At 38.1% G+C, this 22,500-nt stretch overlaps 2 protein-coding genes across 3 annotated transcripts in view; one reads left to right on the top strand and one right to left on the bottom strand.

Moving 5' to 3' along the window:
* Nucleotides 1-22,500, bottom strand: part of LOC135206259 (myosin-11-like) — a 1,008,036-nt gene that overhangs the window by 489,314 nt on the left and 496,222 nt on the right. The gene's annotated exons all lie outside the window — the stretch shown is intronic.
* LOC135206260 (uncharacterized) overlaps nt 1-22,500 on the top strand; it is a 281,604-nt gene that overhangs the window by 83,769 nt on the left and 175,335 nt on the right. The window contains exon 2 of one of the 2 annotated variants that reach the window (XM_064237670.1): nt 20,633-22,009. The exons of the other annotated variant lie outside the window; for it this stretch is intronic. Coding sequence (XP_064093740.1) covers nt 21,613-22,009 — 397 coding nt within the window. The 5' untranslated portion in view covers nt 20,633-21,612. The remainder of the gene's footprint in view (nt 1-20,632; nt 22,010-22,500) is intronic. 2 annotated transcript variants of the gene reach the window in all.

Raw genomic sequence — 22,500 nt, 5'->3', positions numbered from 1 at the left:
GCGACTACGTCTACGTTATACAGTTGGGTTTATGACCTCGACACCTAAAGCATAGAAAGTTTAATAGACGAGTGATCTTAGTGTTTGTGATTTTTGTAGGACCAACTATTAAGAAACCTTTTTCCCTTTCAGTTTTAGAGATCTAGAATTTATTAATACATCAAGTGAATAATAGCCTTTACAGCAAAAAAGTAGTATTTCCTACTGGGGTCATTCCTTAGATACAGTAGGATACAGTATAGTAGGCTGGCAAGTACAACTGTTTTAGGTCTCTTCATGACAGATGGACATGGCTTTGCATATAAGCATCCTTGGCTGAATGGTCAAACATTCTTGTCTGAATGGTCTTACATAAACTTGAAAATAACCAAATCTGCCGACGAAAGAGCATTTGCCAGACCAGCGCACCTCACTCACTGCTGGTGTTGACAACAATAAACCAAATAACGACAATCTAGTCTCCCAAAACGGGAAAAATGCCCCACACTAGACTTAGTAATCAAGTTGGAAAAAAGGTGAAGCACTTCCTTATTAGTCCGGAGAGAGAGAGAGAGAGAGAGAGAGAGAGAGAGAGAGAGAGAGAGAGAGAGAAACTAGACGAGTAAAGAGAGTAATAAGATATAGAGGATGGGGGGGGGGAGAAGAGATGGAAGAAGGATAGGGTAGGGTAGGAGTAGGTGAGGGAAGGAGCGAGTGGAGATATTGGCAGTCAATATTCCAATACAATAAACTTAATAGGGGATGAGCAGGAGAGGATATGAAGCCATAAAAGTTCCCCAGGGCGGCTGCAGCCAATTAAGAGGCTAACAAGTGTGTCGGTAGTGGCGGATGTTTACGGCGATAAGGGGTCCCACTACTCGGACGCCATCATTGTTGTTGACAGCAGCGTCCGCCATCATCATCACTGCGCCGCATCCACTCACACACTGCCATACACACAAACGCATATACACACACACACACCCTTCTGTCAAGGATTGGTTCTTTTAGTCTTATGATGTTATTCTCTATTCCACAGCAAAAGAAAAAAAAAAAAGCCTAAAGATTGGTTGTTGATGTCTCGTGCCTAGATTGTTACAAGTTTCATCGTAAGACAATCAAGCAAATTATCTAATCTAAGAGTCATTCTGAAAACATTTCTCGAAATACATCCCAAAATTATGGTCTTTCGTCATCATCTTATCCGCGGTTATCTATTGGTGTTCAAGTTCACAGTCGTTTAAAATGATTCATAACTTGGCGCCATGAAGGATTTTCAATAGGAACGTATTTACTTTCGTCTTCAGTGTCTGTCTCTGTTAGCGTTCACCTCTTTTCCACTTCTGGCCAACTGTGTATTCATTCAAAGGTTCTCACTCCAATATCTTGAGTCCTCTGGTCTACTTTTATCCACACGCCTTCTCGAGGTCTTTTAAATATGACGTTTTCATAATTAAGGGTATGTAGTCAAAACACACATTTGCCCAAAATGTAGTTCAGCATTAATTTTTTTTAACGTAGCGCATTGCATATTTCTGAAGTGTTTAAATTTCTCTAGTTATTTCTTACATTACTGTTACTTATTCTGAGGTAACCGTTACAAGTGTGGTTGAAATTTCAAAATATCCGGAGGAGGCTATTTATTGTAGCTGAAGTCTATTCATGAAGAACAAAATCCAATGGTTTTCAGCAGACAATGGAACTGACCTCCTATTTCCATACTCATGTTATACTCCAGTTCTTGACATGAATCTTGAAATGGATATGCTTCGCTCGACTTTGATGTAAACAGCAGCGTCAACTCTCTCTCTCTCTCTCTCTCTCTCTCTCCTCTCTCTCTCTCTCTCTCTCTCTCTCTGTTATCTAAACGAATTTCAAACATAATCTCAAAATGAAAAATAAGTCAATTGCAATTTGAAATGAACCTCGCAGACATTCATAACCAGTTGTCCCAGACTTTATGGACAACATTAAGATTCCAAATACTTTCAAAAGGAAGTATTAAAAAGTATTAAAGCTTAAAACCTTTAAAGGGAAAGTATAAATCGACTATGAAGCAACAGCCATCTGAACAAGAAACAAAAGTGGGAAAAGTCACATGAAAGAGTTCCAAGGAGATCCGTCCAAAACAAAACAAACGACCAATGACAAAATTCCAAAAATGATAGACATAAATAAGAACGCAATTTATTATGCAATTTTCAGACAATCCCAAGTTTACACAAAACTATCAACATTCCACATTCCTCAAACTTAAATATAAAAAATTAAATTCTCAAACCCCGATCGATAAAAGACGAAAAATTATTTACTAAATTTGAAAAAAAAATCATAGATCTACATAAAACAAACAGACAAAAAATACTGATAAGAGATCTACGCTCTTCGAATCTCACTCTTCCGTAAAAAAAAAAGAAAAAAAAAGTGGGGTAGGGGGGGAGGAAGAATCTCCAGATTTTTCCCTTCCAAAACAAAGAATAATCATCCCTAACCAAAGAAATGTGGGGAAAAATCCCGGTCGGATTGAAGATTCCCCGGAAAAAAATAAAAAGTCTTCAGCGGTTGAGAAAGAACGAGGAAAAATCTAAATCACTTATTAAATCAACACAATAAGAAGGTTGGATGAGAGAGAGAGCCCAGAAAAAAATGCCATCCCGCTGAAGCTAATAGGGCAAACCTGCTGTAATGGTGCCCAACTGAGAGAGAGAGAGAGAGAGAGAGAGAGAGAGAGAGTCTCAGCCCGTCTAAGCTAATATTAAATACATATAATGAGCAAACATCTAATACGGTGGGGTTAGCTGGATTTTTCCAGGCGTGCCAATTTATGTATTTGATCAATCAACAGACGAGAAAATGATGAATTTTTTCCACATCTTTGGGTGAATCGCTCTCGCTCTCTCTCTCTTACTTGGATACCTGTGCAAGCCACTCTTTCTTTCTGATTCCATTAGCAATTCTCTCTCTCTCTCTCTCTCTCTCTCTCTCTCTCTCTCTCTCTTACTTGGATATCTCTTTTACTTGTATACCTGCTTAAGTCGCTCTTTCTTTCTGATTCCATTAGCAATTCTCTCTCTCTCTCTCTTGAACGCTACCTGGAACTCTGTCTCTTTCTTGCTTGCAAGCGCCATGGAAGTATTTCTGCGTCAGGCAATCTTGCAAGAACCTCTCTCTCTCTCTCTCTCTCTCTCTCTCTCTCTCTCTTCGCCGGGGGCCCTATTTTTCCATTGGCCTCCCGCATCCGACGGCGTAACGCAGCGTTCGTTTCCCAAGTGAAAAATGTAACGCAGTCTTGATGTTGATCTGATAAAATATGAAACCGACCGATGTTGTCCGCTGAAGACGGGGAAGCAGCATAGCATCGAGTGAGGATTTCGTGGTATTTGGGTCAATGTATGATTAAAATCGCTCGCTTCCTTAGCGAATAAATTCCTCCACGCGGAGTCGCTCCGGCAGGCGATATCGTTAAACAAAAGCGATCGCTTCCCGACCTATACGGGACTCTTAACGATGCTTGATAGAGAACACGTTGTTTGCTTTACCTTGGAACGAAGTTGTATCCGAGAATTAACTGGGGACCAAGATGCATTCGAGGACCGATAAATGCCGGTTCCGGCGAACGGGTTTTTGCTAATTAAGGAGCTCTCGTCTCATCTTTAATTCAGCGCACGGCATTGGAATCAAACATTATGTTGTGAATAAAAATAACCTTTTGAAAAGGAAAACTGGTTAAACTTGAACTTTTTTTACCTTTCGAAATTATGCCAGCGTTGAACAGAGGAGGCATTTTTAAGATTTATTTTTTCTAAGAGGCCCAATATTTAGAATAAAAAAAAGGAAAGAGAGAGACCTTAGACCTTACCTTACATGACCTTACATCTTGTTCGGGTTGCCCCAGGTCCCTCAGTGTGAGGCACCTCTAATGTCTACCAGAGAGTTGCTAGTACATCTTCCGGTATATTTTGCATCTTCCAATCTTGGATGGTCTGGGATGCAGTTTAGATATTTGTCGAGCTTATTCTTAAACACATCTACGCTCACTCCTGATATATTCCTCAGATGAGCTGGCAACGCATTGAATAGACGCTGCATTATCGATGCTGGTGCGTAGTGGATTAATGTCCTGTGTGCTTTCTTTATTTTTCCTGGTATAGTTTTGGGCACTATTAATCTACCTCTGCTTGCTCTTTCTGATATTTTTAGTTCCATGATATTTTCTGCTATTCCTTCTATCTGTTTCCATGCCTGAATTATCATGTAGCGTTCTCTTCTCCTTTCTAGACTATATAATTTTAAGAATTGTAGTCTTTCCCAGTAGTCAAGGTCTTTAACTTCTTCTATTCTAGCTGTAAAGGACCTTTGTACACTCTCTATTTGTGCAATATCCTTTTGATAGTGTGGGTACCATATCATATTGCAATATTCAAGTGGACTACGAACATATGTTTTATAAAGCATAATCATGTGTTCAGCTTTTCTTGTTTTGAAGTGCCGTAACAACATTCCCATTTTTGCTTTACATTTTGCCAACAGAGTTGCTATTTGATCATTGCATAACATGTTCCTCCATTCATCATCACACCAAGGTCTTTAACTGCTTCCTTATTTGTGATTGTCTCATTATTAGGTCCCTTATATGCATATAGCTTTCTTTCTCTGTCTCCATAATTTATTGATTCAAATTTATCAGAGTTAAATACCATCCTATTTACCTCTGCCCAATCATATACTTTGTTAAGGTCTCTTTGTAGAGCGTTCCTATCTTCATCACAAGTAATTTCTCTACTTATTCTTGTGTCATCTGCGAAACTACTCACTACCGAATCCTTAACATTATTGTCTATGTCTTCAATCATAATAACAAACAGTATTGCAGCTAACACCGTACCTTGCGGCACACCGGATATTACCTTGGCTTCATCCGATTTCTCGTCGTTTGCAATAACTATCTGTTTCTGTTGTGTAAAAATTCTTTTAACCATCTTCCTACTTTATCCACGAATATTGTGTTTTCTAATTTTCTTCGCTAATATATTATGGTCTACTTTATCAAAAGCTTTTGCAAAGTCTAAATAAACCACATCTGTTTCATTTCCGCTTTTCATATTTTTGAATATGTTCTCACGGTGGACTAACAGTTGGGTTTGTGTACTTTTTCCGGGTACGAAACCATGTTTGTCCCCTTTATTAAACAAATTATTTTTTATTAAATGTTTCATAATATTTTTCTTCATTACCCTTTCATACACTTTCATAATATGTGATGTTAGACTCACAGGCCTATAATTACTTGCCTCTAGTCTTGATCCACTTTTGAAAGTAGGGGTAATATATGCTAATTTGTGCTCATCATAAATCTTGCCTGTATCTACACTTTGTCTTAATAATATTGCAAGTGGCTTTGCGATAGAATGAACTACTTTCTTTAACAAAATAGCAGGAATTCCATCAGGCCCTGCAGCAGCTCCATTTTTAATTTCATTAATAGCCTGCACAATATCAGCTTCATTAATATCTATGTCAGCTAAATATTCACTATTTTCATCCCTTACTTCTATATCATTATCTTCATTATCTATTCTAGGGGTGAATTCTCTCTTATATCGTTCTGCCAGTATGTTGCAAATTTCCTTTTTTTCATTCGTTAATCTCCCTTCAATTCTTAGAGGGCCTATTTCTATTCTTCTTTTATTCATCTTCTTCGCATATGAGTATAATAGTTTGGGATTTTGCTTGATATTTAATAGGGTTTTTTCTTCCAAGTCCCGTTTTTCATTTTCTTTTGATTGTATAATCTTTTGTTCTGCATTTTCTATCTTACTTTTTAGTTCTATAACTTTCCATGCATTTTTTTTTTTTTTGCTAGACCTTTTTTCCACTTTCTGATTTTCTGGAACAAGATCCTTCTGTCTCTTGGTATGCATGACTGATGTTTACTTTTCTTCTTCGGTATATATTTATATATTTATCCACTATTTTCTCTAATATTTTATATAATATCTCCGTATTTACCTTTATGTCATCACTTACGAAAATATTATCCCAATCTTTGTTTAATTCTTCATTTATTTCTGACCATTTTATATTTTTACTGTAGAAGTTGTATTTTCCATATCCTTCCCACTTTTTCATTTCTTGCTATCTCTGTTTTCACTTGCTTTGGAATGGACTGTTAATTCTATGACATTATGGTCTGAAATACTCGCATTATAAACTATTATTTCTTTAACATAATTCATCTCGTTCACAAATACTAGGTCTAAAGTATTTTCCTTTCTTGTTGGCAGGTGATTTATTTGTTGAATGTTGTATTCTAGTAGCATATCTAATAGCTTTTCGAATTGCCTCTTATCTTCTGCACTACTATTACTCTCTTTTTTATATGTATAAGTACATACACAATCTCCTATTCGTTCTTTCCAGTCTACGAAAGGAAAGTTGAAGTCTCCAGATAGGAGAATAGTCCAGTCCTTGTGATTTCTACATATATCATCCAATTTTTTCTATTATTAAGTCAAACTCTTTAGTATTAGGAGGTCTATATATTACTATGTTCATTAATTTTTCAGATTCAAATTCTACCGCTATTAGTTCACATTCTGAGTTACTATATTTCTCATATATTTTTCCTTGTTTTTGTCTTTCCCATATATTGCGGTTCCCCCTTGATTCCTATTTTTCTATCTGATCTATAAGTTTGAAACCCTTTTATTTGATCATCATTCCCAGTCCCTTGAGAATACCAGGTTTCACTTATATTCATTATATCTATTTTCTTTTCAATTTGGGTTAGTTCTTCTAAGTACTCTATTTTTCTTTTTGAGTTACTCGTAACTAAACCCTGCGCATTCATCACTATGATGGTTTGCGTGTTTTCTCCTTCATTTAATATTGGTAATAATAAGGATTTTCCCATGTCTCTTTCCTGTTCTGGTATGTTGTTCTTTTTTTCATTTCCAGAAATTCTGACATTAAAAAATCCAACTTTTCCATAATATTTGTTCTTCCTTCATCATAATTATTCATTTTGTGTCTGAATCTGCAATTTTCTCCATATCTGCAATATCCCCTTGCATAATAAAAACAGTTATTATCTCTTGAGTAGAATCTTGGAGCTGATGCATTGAAATTTTTTGCTGGCACCTCTGCATATCTCGTTGATGGCTTGCTTTTTTCTTTTACCTGATATTCTTCATTCCTCTCTTTATTTGTTTCTTTCTTATTTTGGATTTTATTGCTTGATTGGTTATTTATTTGATTATTTTTCATGGCTACAGGGTGCATATATTTACATTTTTTGTCGAACTTACATCCTTTTCCTTCTTTTAGGTTTTTGCATATTTTTGGATGTAGATCTCTGCAATCATCCTCATATCCATCTAAGTATGCACATTTACCATATATTTCATAGTTGTGACATACCTTAGGATGTTTGTAGTAACATTTTTCTCCATATCTGCAATTCCCTCTTTTCAAAAGGTTGCAGACTTTGTCTTTTTTGTATATTTTTTCCTCTTTCCCGTCATTGTGTAGATCTGGGTAGAGCCTCTTCGGCATTTTCTTTTGAGAGAGAGAGAGAGAGAGAGAGAGAGAGAGAGAGAGAGAGAGAGAGAGAGAGAGAGAGAGAGAAGTGATGAGCAAAGCCGAAGAAAACAATGCTGTCCAGATGTGTGAAGAGTCACTGAAAAATGTATGCTTATATAAATTCAAGACAAAAATAAAAACACAAATGTAATCAATCCCCACGCAGTCTTTGGTTTAAAAAAAAATGACAATTTCAATTTCACATCATATACCACCATTGAATAGAGATACAATGCAGACAAACACATCAGTAAATTGAAAAAAAAAAAATGTAACAATTAGGCTAATAATAATGCAATACATTCTAAATAAATTGCGGGACGGAAGAGGTACCTCCATTTACAACCAATCCACTTGCACAGAGACAGAGCGTCCAAAATGTCTTGACTGACGATCGGCATCACCTGAGCTGAACCAATAATCAATCAGTCGTGTACAAACGTTGATCAAGAGTGAATAAGATTACACAGAGAGGAAGCATCTCTCTCTCTCTCTCTCTCTCTCTCTCCGCAGGTGAAGTCTCCCTCTCCATCCCAATAAGTCTTCTAAGGTGGAGTTTCTCAGTTTGAAGAAAGTCTTGTTCTTTTGTTCGTCTGAATTACCTGTTGTCCATACTATCATCTTCTCTTCGCCTTCAGCGCTTCTGTTGTCTTTCTTCGCTACAATTTACTTTATTGTCTATTCTTTTTCTTCACTTGTTTACTGATTTATTTTCTTTTCTTTTTTTCTTAGTTCCTCTCGATTCCTCAGTCAACATCCTTTCATTTGCAATTATTCCTCTACCTTAATCGTGCTTTTCTTTACCGTCTTATCCTATATCGACCAATCAATGTTTTCATCTCAACCATCAAATTTCGGTTTCTTCCACGTCATTAAACATGAACCACTCTTCACCTTGTCTCCTTCATCTCCTTAACACTAAAGTCTCCCTCTCCCTTCCTATTGCTATTTCTCAGCATCTCCATCTCCGCCATGTCGGTAGTGCTCCTCCCACCTCCGTTTTCCTTGTGCCTCTTCACCTCCTCCGTCTCATTCGCGGTCAAATGAGGCTGAGCAAACCGATCCTCTCCACTCTTAAAATGGTATTGGATTCCGGGTCCTCAATGACTGATCAGGGGAGCCGATCAAAAGCCTGTCTTTAATTAACAGGTGAAACCTTGCCTCCAATATCCAGGTATTCGGAAACACCACAGCCACTGTTACCAGCCGATACGAGAGATAAGGAACGGCGTCGCTAATGAGCAAACAGATGGATGCCTCCCCCACCCCCTCAAAAAAATTACTTTTGGATGAATGGATGAGAGAAAGGAGGAGACGACGACTCAAGAAAGGGTTACGATATATCAAAGGGAACTCAAGATGCTCAGCCGTAGCAGAGGTTGAAAGTGGTCGAATATATTTATAGGGCTTGAAGGAGCTACGACGTATCAAGATCTGACATGTTAGGAAGACCTCAATGGACTACGCTACATCAAAAGAATTTTAAATACATTAAGAAGACTGAAAAACCAGTTGAGAGACATTAAAAGAGGCTGTCGAATATTAAAAAGACTTGGACGAACTACACGTCAAAGAATTTAAATCAAAAGACTTCAAGGCGTTTTTTTACTCTGAAACGGACACGATATCACGAAGACAAATAAAGAAAAGGCTTTGCTAACGCCGATTTAATAGAGACTTGAAAAGTTCTCAGATGTACGAAGGTAACTTAAGGTTCTGGTGGTACACAGGGAAAAGGTTGATATACTCTACGATAACTGGACCCTCTGGCCATATACACGGAAAGGCTTAGAAATAATAAATTAATCTTAAAAGAGAAAACATTCAGGAAATCGATGAACCAGATAACGTTGAAGAAAGATTCACGAAGATGGCACGAGTTAGTGAAGACATATAAGGAAACTTTTAAAAATATATGAAAATGACATTAGATCGTTAGGATCTGGGAGAAAAGTTGAGATACACTAATGTAACTTGAGGTGAAGAATAACAAGAAAAGCTTACAGCTGTCTGTATGTATATATGACTTTAATCTGAAATGTCGAGATCTACTGGGAAGCTCTGCATGAACAGATATTTATTGTTTGTTTTCGCTTTGATTATTTTTTCTCATTCACTGACGGTGGTTTGGAAACAGCACGGGCTCCTGCCATTCAACATCGCACATGATCCACATTTTCTTTTCTTTTATTAGTTTGGAATACACGTCCCCCTCCAACCCAGTTTTCTTGATTCTGAAAGATATTTTTCAATTTGTTTTTGTTTCTCGTTGTTCTTAATCATAAATCTAAGAACATGAAGTTTATATCTTATTACTATTCACTTTAAAGAATAAATTAATTTCATAATATCAGGATAAAGAAACTCAAATACAAACGCTGACATGATTGGTTTATAGCATATGTTTTCAAACAAAATGGATTCAAAGCAGAACTACCCACAGCTTGTTCAAGTGGCAAGATGCCCCACCCCCCACCGCCCTGCCGGCTCAAGATTAGCTTTAATCGCTGGAAAAAAAGGAGAATCAAACATAAGAAAAAGTAAATCATCCACAAAATGTTAATGATAAGATTTCGTTAAATAATAATACAGTATCGCAACCATCAACGCGTGAAAGTGGCTTGAGACCCGGTTCAAGCCACCAATGAAAACGAAGACCTACCGCCACCAGCCAATAGTAGATCAGCTTGGGGCAGGCCCCCTGCTGTCAACTCCAAATATAAACGAGGACGGACACCGCTCCAAGATCAGTCCACCCTCAGCTTCCCAGACCGAGGATGTCTGGCAGCTCCAGACGAAAGCTCGCTTGCTTCAAGAAAGAGAGAAGAGAGAGAGAGAGAGAGAGAGAGAGAGAGAGAGACATATATATATATATGTATATATATATATATATATATATATATATATATATATAATATCGTAATGACTTTGATAATCTTTGATGTATCATAGTTTATCTGTAAAATTCAAATATATACACCAATTTTGACTCTGTATTTGATCATGACCTCCATAGGCGCTCTACTAGCCTGTCTAAGTAGCACGAAAAAAGCCGCTATTCGGAAATAGAGAAGAATCTCTACAAGTGTAATGCTGTGAAGTAGCCATTACTTTTAATAAAGTATGCTTGAGAGAGGGTCTGCTTCCTAAGTACAATAATAATAATAATAATAATAATAATAATAATAATAATAATAATAATAATAATAATAATAATTAATTATTATTATTATTATTATTATTATTATTATTATTATTATTATTATTATTATCAGTCGTTGGATTTTCTTGATGTCCTGGGGAGTAGAGGAAAGTTGGAAACTCTTATAATCATCTTCCTATTGTTATTATTATCATTATTATTATTAATATCTTATATTATTATTAATTTATTATTATTATTATTATTATTATTATTATTATTATTGTTGTTGTTTTGTTGTTTTTGTTGTTGTTGTTGTTGTTGTTCTAGAGCCCATGCAATCGACTCATTTTGTTTACAACCAGAGAAAGTAACAATCGCTGCTATCAGTCTACACATTTTTGGAGGAGAACAAAAAACCGCAGAGAGCTGATAAGACTAATGGATGAGCCTGATCGGAAGGACTCCATAAAACATAAAGAACCAAAAGCCACAAATCGAATATTTATGAGTTTTCCTAAAAGGATCCAAAGGCAGATTTCAATACAGTTACGCTGCAAACGGCTCTGGTTGTTATTGTTCCAAGTGTCCTCAGGAAGCTTTTAAAAGCATTGGAATGCTTTCAAAGCATTCCAGATGCGTTCTTCCGAGGAAGAAATTTTCCCAAGCAATCTACGTATGCTTTTTGGGCAACAGATCCTTTAATCAGAACTTAACGAAAGCATCTGCTTCATCATTTTGGGACGTCTTCTGAACTGGATCAAATCATTGAAAACAAAATGATTTCCAAGCATAATAAAGACACCTTATAGTACTGTCTTTGATCATCATACACAAAATGCGTTCATAACAGTCCAGTTTTGAATCATACTAAATGCATTCCGCGCGATATTACGTATCGAATCTTAATGAAATATGTATATAGAGACGCCGGTACAGAAGATTCCCTTTGTGTTGAGTTTCTACTAATTGCAGAACTTTGTAAAACTCGATAATCAATCAATAAATCTCGCTTTTACTGGGGAATTTTATGCAGGGAAGTCTGGACAATATACGGCAATTCACTGAAGACTGCCGAAATTTTAAACTCGCAGTAAGGTGTATTAATTATTACTGAACATAAGAAAAGATATCACATCTCTTATTCCGTTAGATCATTGTATGATGAAACTAAAAAAACTGTTAATTCAAATTTATATTAATAAATAATTACAAACACACATATATAAAAATTCACACACACACACACACACACACACACTATATATATATAGATTATATATATATATATATATATATATATAATAAGATATATATAGATATAGATATATATCTAAATCTATATATATAGATATATACCTATATATATATATATAATATATATATATATATATATATATATATATATATATATATATATAAAAATAATGAACGAAAGTAACTTGAAGAAAATGATCGCAAGTGTAACACACAAACCTACACCCTCTCTCTCACTCTCTCCCTCCTACTAAAAACTTTTGACCTGTCAATCACGTGTCGCTGATAAAAGTGAAGCGTTAGGAGGAGGAGGAGGAGGAGGAGGAGGAGAAACTTCTTGAGACAAGTCGAGTTCCGACGCCTCTTTATCAGCCAGATCAAGTATTCAAGGGAGCCAGCCATGAAGAGCAGTTAGTTCTTCAGCGCAAGTGGCAGCAAAATCTATTCATATTATTAGTTCGCTTTTGAAATGTTGAGTCTCTCTCTTTCTCTCGTTACAGATCACGCTGAGTCTCCTCTGAGATTTACATTTATTCTTTAGGTTGTCTTGAAAAAGTAGTTTTAATTTTTTCTGTCCTCTTCATTGCAATTATTCCATTCTAATCACAGCACGTACATTTTCATAAACAAGGAAATAACTACATTCTTCTTTCTCTCTCTCTCTCTCTCTCTCTCTCTCTCTCTCTCTCTCTATATATAAGTATATATATATACGAATTTTTTTTTTTTAATATAAAATTATTTAAATATATATAATATATAATATATATATATATATATATATACACGTATATATATAAATATATATATATATATATATATATATATCACAGTATATATATATATATATATTATTATATATATATAGATATATATATATATAGTATATATAACTTGACTCCAAACTTTGCTGTGCCAGAACACCGTCGGCGTGAAAGTATAAAAAATTATCTCATTTGTAAGGATTCCCTCCTATAGCAGATGCATATTCCTACTTGCATTACTGGCTCACTCACAAGTTCTTGACAACAACTGGAAATCATTCTTCCAAAATCTAACTTCAATCACAGGTTCCTCTCCAACCTCATTCCCCACAAAATCAAAGCTCCTCCAAAGCCACGTTTCTTCAAGACTCCACACTCCTATTCCCAGAACATTGATGTTCTGAGCGACGACCGCCATCCCTACGCCCTTACAATGCTTACAGTCATTATTCTAAATCCTTCGAACAATCGCTGACTTGGGCCCTTCCCTCCTCTAACTCACCCTAACAATCCATGACCCCACTACAAACAGCCATGACCCCACTACAAACAGCCATGACCCCACTACAAACAGCCGGGCCCACGCTCCACCATTCACCCACCTTCAACAAGGCTTCAAGGAGCCCCGCCCCATTCGGTAGGTGTGATGATGACGACAGATCTTGTTGCGTCGCAACGCCAAGGAGAAAGCATCCGTTCATTTGAGGAAGGGGACCAAAGGGTACTACCGGTGAGATAAAAGAGCCATTATCTTGTCCTTTTCAATGGTGGTTCTATTTAGCTACTAGAGAGATGAAAGGGACACGCCGCTCTCTCTCTCTCTCTCTCTCTCTCTCTCTCTCTCTCTCTCTCCGGAGGGATTACTCGACTTCTTTTCCATAAAGAGCCGCCGAGTCTCCGTCCTCATGGAGAGGACGTCGCACAAAAGAGTTTGTCCGATGAAACCTGCATAACAAAAACATAACGTCGCCATTCTGTGTTGCGATGCTTTTATGTTTTTATTCATTTTTACCTGAAGATATTGAAAAATTGACTCCGTTTCAGTTTATGCGGAGGGTTGATGGGGGGACGATGTTCTTCCTACATTGTCCCACATTTCTTCTTCATAATTTTTTGAGGAATCCTCGCAACGGGAATACCCAATACTGCACATGCATTAAACTTTGAAAAAGAAGTCGAATGAATCCTGTCGAACGAAGATGATACCACGTATTTCAAAGTAAGAAACGGGACATAGCATAAAAAGGTTGAGAAAGAGAATGAAAAGAGTTGGTAAAAGGAATCTGATACCTGTTTGTCGCAGTCCTGGTTGTTTATAAAATGTTTGACGCTTGTACCTTCCCGCTGTCCATCAGGGGTTGTGGGCTGAGGAACACTTGTCATTCGGAAGAGGAGGCCCGCATGACTCTGGTCCAGATTTATTCATGAAGCTATAAATGTTACGCCTCTGTTAAAGGAAGCTAAAAATGCTACGCCCATGAACAGCGTGCGCCGCCTGTCACCTCGACTGCAGGATATGCGCTTCTGCAAAAGTTTCTCTCGACTGACCAACGTTCATTATTCAGTCATCGCTCCTGCCCGGGTAAATCTGTCTCGTTTGTCCATCTGCACGTCATGGGTTCTTTATCTTACAGCCTCTCTCTCTCTCTCTCTCTCTTAAACAAACAACTATCGAATTGGTAAATCAATCCTTTCCTTTCTCTCTTATAAGCATCTCCGTGAACAAAAAGCTAATTCCCTGTCTTTCATGAGTAGCCTTTGAATCAGAAAACTATATCACTAACTATTACAAATATATTTGCAATCATTGTACTATATACATCTCTCTCTTGAAAACATCCCGGTTATCAGTAAACTCATTTCTCTCTGTAACTCATTCTCAAAAGCATTCATGTCATCAGTAAGCTAATCCTCTCTCTCTCGCTTTCCCTGACAAACATCTCTGAAATCTGTAAACAAACTTTTCTCTCTCTCTCTCTCTCTCTCTCTTCCTCTGTGTCTGTGTGTCTGTCTGTCCTGACAATGGCGGCAGCGCTTCAATGGTTCTGAAGCGAAGTCTGCGCCTCCTGCCGCTCGAGGGAAGCGTCGCCCTGTGGACTGAGGGGAGGAATCGCGTCATATTTGAAGAAGGAAAATCGCCAAGAGGGGAACTGAAGGGATGAGGGACGTGTGAAGGTAACAGTTGTTTAGGGATGGGAAGGGCAACATGGCGGGAGGGGGAAGGGGCGGAAGGGAGGGGAAGTTACGGACAAAGAAATTAATACCATGTATGTAGTATGTGTGAGATCGAAGGAGGGAGAGGGATTCACGCAAATACTTACAAGAAAGGAAAACTGAGTAGTTCACTGAGAGAGAGAGAGAGAGAGAGAGAGAGAGAGAGAGAGAGAGAGAGAGAGAGAGAGAGTATTAAAAAGAAACTTTCCTTCGAACATTTCAAATTGAGACATATATCTTCCATAGGTAATATTAAGATAGAGAGATACTGAGAAAGAGAAGGAGAGAGAAAGCGAGAGAGTCAGCGAGCACATAGACGACAAAGACTATTAAACTTATACGAAATGTAAGCTATAAACATACTAATTATAACCATGGCCTCAGCACAGAATATACACACCGTTAAATCCCAGGACTTCAGTAAAGGACTTCAGCCATCAACAGAGCTTTCAAGCGTGACAAATTGCGAAAAATAAGAATAATGGCTCACTCGGGTATGCAGAGAGAGAGACAGAGAGAGAGAGAGAGAGAGAGATTATTCACCTGGGTTCGCCAGTTAACATACATACTCACAGTCACACTCACAAACGTGCGCACACACACTCACACACCTGCTCCAGCCAATTACCTCTTCAGCGTCGCCTACTTACAGCGCCATTGACCACAGTTGTTGTCACTCCACACGATGACTGAAATCAATTGAGGGCCCGCAGCCTTTTAGCTCCCAAAGACAGTCGGTAAGAAGCCTCCGCGCACACCTTTTGATCACTTCCACCACACGCGCCATGACTCACAATAGGGCGCATTCGCAGTGAAGGCTTAACGATCAATTTGCTACTCTCCTAATGCTCGTCTCCTTTGTCGGGTTATCCACTTAATGCAGCGACTGGCATAGTTTAGGAAGAAGGGCAGACACTTGTATCCCTCTCCCAGTCTATGAAACATACCGAGGATGATAAAGAGCGAACATTCACCTATAATATGTTTCAAACATCTATTTAATCCAGAACCGTAACAAACAGAATGTAACGAGTGCAGAGATAAGACTCCAGAGATCTAAGAGACATCCAACGTAGCAAAACTGACGCACGAAAGGGGAAAACGATTTGGAGCATAATGTAAGAGAGATTCCTGGGAATGTTTCGACACATACTGTAACCTCGGATGGCAATTATAGAGCGCTAACATCCCCGAATGTGATCGTTCAAGCAGAAATAAATGGGCTTTATGAGGTGGGACCTTACATCCTTTAAACTTGACACACCATCTACTGGCTTTGTTCTTTCAGCACCTGATCTCTTGCCGCCACACAGGCCTTTAGAAACTCCCTCATGAAGTGTTTATTATTGGCCATTGTCCTCTCAATGTAACTATATATACGTATGAATATAAATAAATAATAAATAAATAAATTATATAGATAATATTAGATAATATATATTGAGAATAGTAGATATATATATTATATATATATATATATCTATAGATATATATATATATATCAAGGAAGAGAGAGAGAAGAGAAAGGGGGGGGGGGAAGAGAGAGAGAGGAGAGGAGAGAAATACTCGGAAGAATAAGGAATGTAACAAAAGGTAAGAACTGAGGCCATCATCTGCTCCCACTCCACTATATTCGATGGCTGTCACCTTCTTTTACATCCTCGGCGCTTGGATGTCAACAGTAAAAGTATAATCGTCATCGTCGCCATCATTCCATTTTCATTTCCATTTTCTAAAGTGTGGCAATAATCATTATCATCATCACAACGTTAGTATATGAAATGGTAATAGTTATAAATAAATTCATTCGTGATCAACAGCATTAGAGCGGTTATCTAATGATATATTTCAAACTAACATCATCATTATTATTACGTCACATTCATTATAATTATTATTATTATAATCGCCCCGTGTTCAAAAATATCTTTACTGAATAAAGTGAACTCATGGTTCTTTGTTACTCAAGATATACAACCGAAATACAGTTCAAATCGAGTGAACCAAATCACTTCTGGTAAACTTTTGCTCATAATTAATTTATTCTGCAGTAGAAGTTCCTGGCCAGCAAACGATGAACAATAATCGAAAGTCTGCTCTTCATGGAGCGTTTCCCACCTTCACTTCTTTTATAATTATATATATATATATATATATATAGATATATATAGTATTTCATTCTTAAATTATATTATATATAAATATATATAATATATATTTCATTCTATAATTAAATATTATACTAAATAATATATATATATATATATATATATATATATATATATATATATATATATATATAGATTACAGATAAAGATACAATATAACCAGCCCTAAGTGCCCAACTCTTCGAGAGGCAATCAGGCCTCGTGGGCTCCTTATCTGAGTGGTACAGCATTCAGCTCATATTTGCTACGTGCGCGGACCGCTCCCACCCTAGTGCTGACCAGTTCACCTATAAAAAAAAACAACACAAAAAAACATACACATACATACTCACAATAGAATAAAAAATGGATAGCAGCTTCTCTCTTGAAGGATTGCGGCGAACTCGGAAATGTTTAGCCCCCCCCCTTAAGGTCGTATCTCTCTCACTGGGTAAAAAAGCGCCAAGTGTAAAAGGACTTTCTTCGGATGGGGTGGCTTACCACCTGACGTTGGTACCAATTGACAACTGGTTCGAATGGCGCTGTAGGGCAGGTGAGAGAATGTATATAATATATATATACATATATATATATATAATATATATATATATATATACAAGACATATATATATATATATATATATATATATCTTATATCTATCTATCTATCTATCTATCTATCTATCTTCTACTATATGATCTATATAACTATATATATATATATATATATATTATATATATATAATATAGATATACCCATATGACCTACCATACCTAGAAAATTAAAAAGGAAACTTAAATGCTTTTAGACGAGCAAAGCCTAACTCATGTTGTTTCTGGCAACAGGCATAACACCTCATAAACATCTACTACTAACCCAAGACCCTCATGAGTATTTAGCTAATCCCGCTCGTAACGAGTCACGTGCTCTCTCTCTCTCTCTCTCTCTCTCTCTCTCTCTCGTGGTATCCTCATCTGAGAGAATCCCGCTCTTCTCATTTACGAGAGCCATCCGCATCTCTTTAACGGCTAACGAAGCTGCCGTCTTATAACGGATTGTTGCGCCTCCCGTCCATCAAAGGGTTTACGACATAAAAGAGCAAGAAATCTCACACGGGATTTGTAATGCTTTGGTCAAACGATTCTAGCTCTATATTAACAACAGCAACGGCATATTGGAGCTAAGTAACTGCTGAGGATGGTGAAGCTACAATACGATCATTGAAAGCAATGTTGAAATCTGGCATATGACACCAATACTTCTGATACAACCGGTGCTAAAGTAAATGGCAATATCAATTCCAACAACATCAACAACAACAGAAGTCACAGTAATATTTAAAATAAGGATACAAAGTAATTAATATCCATTCCATATTTGAATGAATATCAAAACCAACATCGAAGCATCGAGTTCTTTCCTTCATAACCAACAACCCATGAGCAGTAACTCTCCCTCAGAAGAAAAAAAGGGCAATCAAAACACTGCAACTGGGGACTAATTATACCACTGACACAAGCACATCAAACATGACTCTCGGGAGTTTATAGATAGACGCTGAAGGTAAACAAACGGGAATCATCTCCCGTCTAGCCCCATTGATATTTATAAATGTAGCAGGGACTTGAAAGGGTCGCTTTTAAGAGACCAGGCCAAATTCTCCTTAATGATGTGGGGCTTGTATTTTAAACCAGCTGTTTATTTGGGGGGTACACTGGGAAAGTGAAAGAATGTAAGAGATACTGGTGGCGGTCATGTTTTAGTTTTTATTTATTATTTTCAATGACAGTGGAGGGGCGCGGGGGGAGGTCATCTATCCATGCGCTGAGAGGTCGAACATATTCGAGGGCTTTCATTGTGGCATTTCAGTCTTGGTCGCTCCTTTGGATAACATGTTGTTCGTCTTTGGCGCAGAGCGCCGAATGACGAGTAAACAATCAATTAATTAGGTCGTGGAAATGTTTCTGCTTTTTCGTCATCGTTATATTACTACTGTTGTTGGTGTTGTGGTCATTATTATAATTGCTTTTAATATAACTATTATCATTATTATTGTTATTAGGAGGAGGTAGTACAGTATACAAACCTCACCGCACAAAAGAGTATCATTCAACTTAACGGAAGCCAAAATTTCACAGAGGCATAATGAAGTGACTTCTGGCGGTTGCTTTTCCTCTTACTATTTTCCCATTCAATGAAGGATCAAAGTCATGTGTTAAATCCTACTAAATATGTAAAACGCATTGTGTATGCATGTTGTCTGTTTGTGTGTAACGCATATATCTACGGTTAATGAACTCCGCTTTTAACTATCACAAAATCTAAAGAAGAGAAGGCAGAGCAGCATAATGTATTTAGTAAAAATAAGATGTAATGACTAACCTCTTATGTATGACGTCATTTCTAACGTGACCAGTACACTATTTCTTGAAAAGGAACATTACAGGTCCACTGTCAACGACATACTGTGATCTAATACAACTAACTGTTAGTCCTGACCTCACCTCAACCCCTTTTGACCTCGCTGAGTAATTCTCACCTCGAGCACTTTCCAAGAATTTAATATCTTGTTGTCATGTTATAATTAACTAGACATTTTCAAACTACCTCGACTTTTCATCTTTCCAGTGACTATGAACTCTGCCAGTTATATTCTAAAAAGCAGACCCTTAATGTGACCTTACTATCAAGCGTAAACTTTTCACTGGACCTTGATTGTTATATATGAAATCGACATACGCGACTGTGACCGTAAACCTTACCATTACCAAATCCCATCTAATTGATCAGATCATGAATTCCCAAACCTTCATTGCTCTTCTTATGCCAGAGGAAAGGCCAATTAACAATATACTATGCAGAATGCAGAGGAGGGCAGGGGCGGACCTCGACCCTCCCCGTTTGCAGTAACCAAAGTTTTTCCTTATATATTTGTTACAACTTCCATCAATACCCAAATTAGAGTTCATGGTGCATAAAACAGGATTATTTATTGACGTCATGTGTAAGAACAGTAAATGTCTTAGAGGATGACATCTTAACTTATAATTGAACATTGCATATAAATTTCTGACTCACATGGCTACCGAACCGAGGCTTCTCAAATGAAACGGCTCGACTCCACTGGGCCAATTGGCAGCACCCTGGCCTTTCATTCGTGACACCTGGGTTCGATCGCGATGCGGATCACAAATTAATTTCGGTGGAACAATTGCTCATGTGATGATTAGTTCCATATATATATATATATATATATATATATATATATATATATATATATATATATATATATATATATATATATATATATATATATATATATATATATATATACACACACATATATATTAGTATATGTATAAGTATGTAGGTATGTATGTAAGTATGTGTGCGCATCATTCGCAGGAAAGAAGGTTGAGAGAGAGAGAGAGAGAGAAGAGAGAGAGAGAGAGAGAGAGAGAGAGAGAGAAGTAAGGAGTAGCATTTTTAGTGGGAGGTCCTGTTGCCCCGACGAGATCTTTATAGCATCATATGTCTCTCTCCCCAGGACGCCCCCGGGATCATCACGGCATCCCCGGAGGATCCAGGAGAGGAGAGTAGCCGAGGGAGGATCAACCGCCCTGTTTGTGTTGGCGTCGATGGACCCCAGACGAAGCAAAGCCTCCGCAGGAGATCGACAGAGAAAAAACGGGAGACACCGAGAAGCTACTAACAACAGACCCAGACCATCTATCTAGGGGCTCTTTTTTTTGGGGGGAGGACCAGTTTTATCCAACCAAGGTAAAGAAAATTAACGCGGCTATTACCGCAGTTCCTTAAGGGCCAATTAACGGATTAGGAGATTTCCTCGTGATTTTCTCTTATAGCCGAGTGGAAAACTAAAAAGGTTCGGTCACCCGCCGATCAAAAGGTACATGGTGCACTGCTTTGGTTTCTTGTTGCAAAGACTCGAGATCGAACAGACATGACCAGACAAAAGGTAGATGTAGATTTTCTCACGCACCTGCCTCTCTGAAGTCGCCCCCGTCCCCCAAGCCCCCACGGGAATAAATCCGCGTTGTACTAATTAAAGGCGAAAGTGAGGTCCCTTAATCCGTCGAAAAACCCGAAAGCTCCGAAATTATTGTTGCAGACGATCAGCCCAAGACTTCTGTGCAGTTACAAAAGACATTACAGATTCGTTACAAAGGAAGTTAAAATAATCACCTGGGCACTGTGTCCTCATTAAGAGTATAAGATTAAGTCCGGCCCTTACTAGTGTTAAAAGACAATATTCTTACCGCCATCTGCGCAACAGCAGTTTAAGACTACATTTCCTTTACGTGGCACTTCAGTTTAAAAGACGTTACTCTCACCCCTACTTGTGTGACACCAGTCCAACGGAGTGTTCGCGCCCTTTCCCGCCCGCACACATTAGTCTCAAGCCCGTCGTTATTGCTGACGGCCACCACCTGTGCACTGCAACACAGAGACCCCACCTGACCCTTTTTCTATTTGCTGTCGCCCTCCTCCAACACCTCCGCCTCCATGTTCGAGGTAATGGCGCAGGCCGGGGAGTCTGCCCATGAGCCAAAGACGCCCACAAACAACAACATCGTGGGCGCCTTTAATATGAATGGCGGGATGGGCGTGAGCCTCGGGTTGTCCAATTCAATCCCATCGCCGGAGCCAGCCTCCAAGTCCCCGGCGCTTCCCTCGACGCCCGCCCACCAGCAAATCCTCAGACCACCTACTCCGCCGTCGTCGGGCCCACCCATATCCGTGACGCCCATCTTCCGCACTTGGCACCCGCATGTGTACGGCACGGTGCCTAAATCCCCAACGCCCCACAGCATATCGGATATCCTCGGGTGGGCCGTTCGAGGAAGGAGTGAGGAACCTCTTAATCTAACGACACGCCCACCGGACCACGCCCACAATAAAGGTAAGAATCTGCGAGTTTCTGGAATCAATTACGTTTTTCTTTTTGTAAAATATTTTTGTAAAAATGTAATAGCAATTAAGTACACAGTGATCAAAGTGAAAAAACTCAAAATGCGCAGTAGCTCGTAACCATTTATTCATCTTTCTATTACATACATACATACATACATACATACATACATGTAGGAATGTCCGCAAGGTTAAGGAGCCAACTTTCCTCCAAGGAAGTAAAGTGTGAATGGTCAACGCAATTCATAAGAAAGGGAGGTCATCTTTAGGCATGATCTTTTTGCCCATTCCATGCCGCTTGAGAATATTGACGGTGTGAAGAATATGTAGATAAGCAGAAAAGGCAAAAGGATGATTCGGAGTATTTTCAGATGGTTCAGTCATGTGGAAAGAATGCGTTGTTGGGGCAAGGCCGAGAGAAAGACGCATATAGGGTTGAATGGCTAATTTTGAGGTAGCTTAACTGCATACGGCTCATAGTTT

This window comes from Macrobrachium nipponense, chromosome 29 (genome assembly GCF_015104395.2).
Source record: "Macrobrachium nipponense isolate FS-2020 chromosome 29, ASM1510439v2, whole genome shotgun sequence".
Classification (NCBI taxonomy): Eukaryota; Metazoa; Arthropoda; class Malacostraca; order Decapoda; family Palaemonidae; genus Macrobrachium; species Macrobrachium nipponense.
This window is presented reverse-complemented; position numbering and strand designations above follow the sequence as displayed.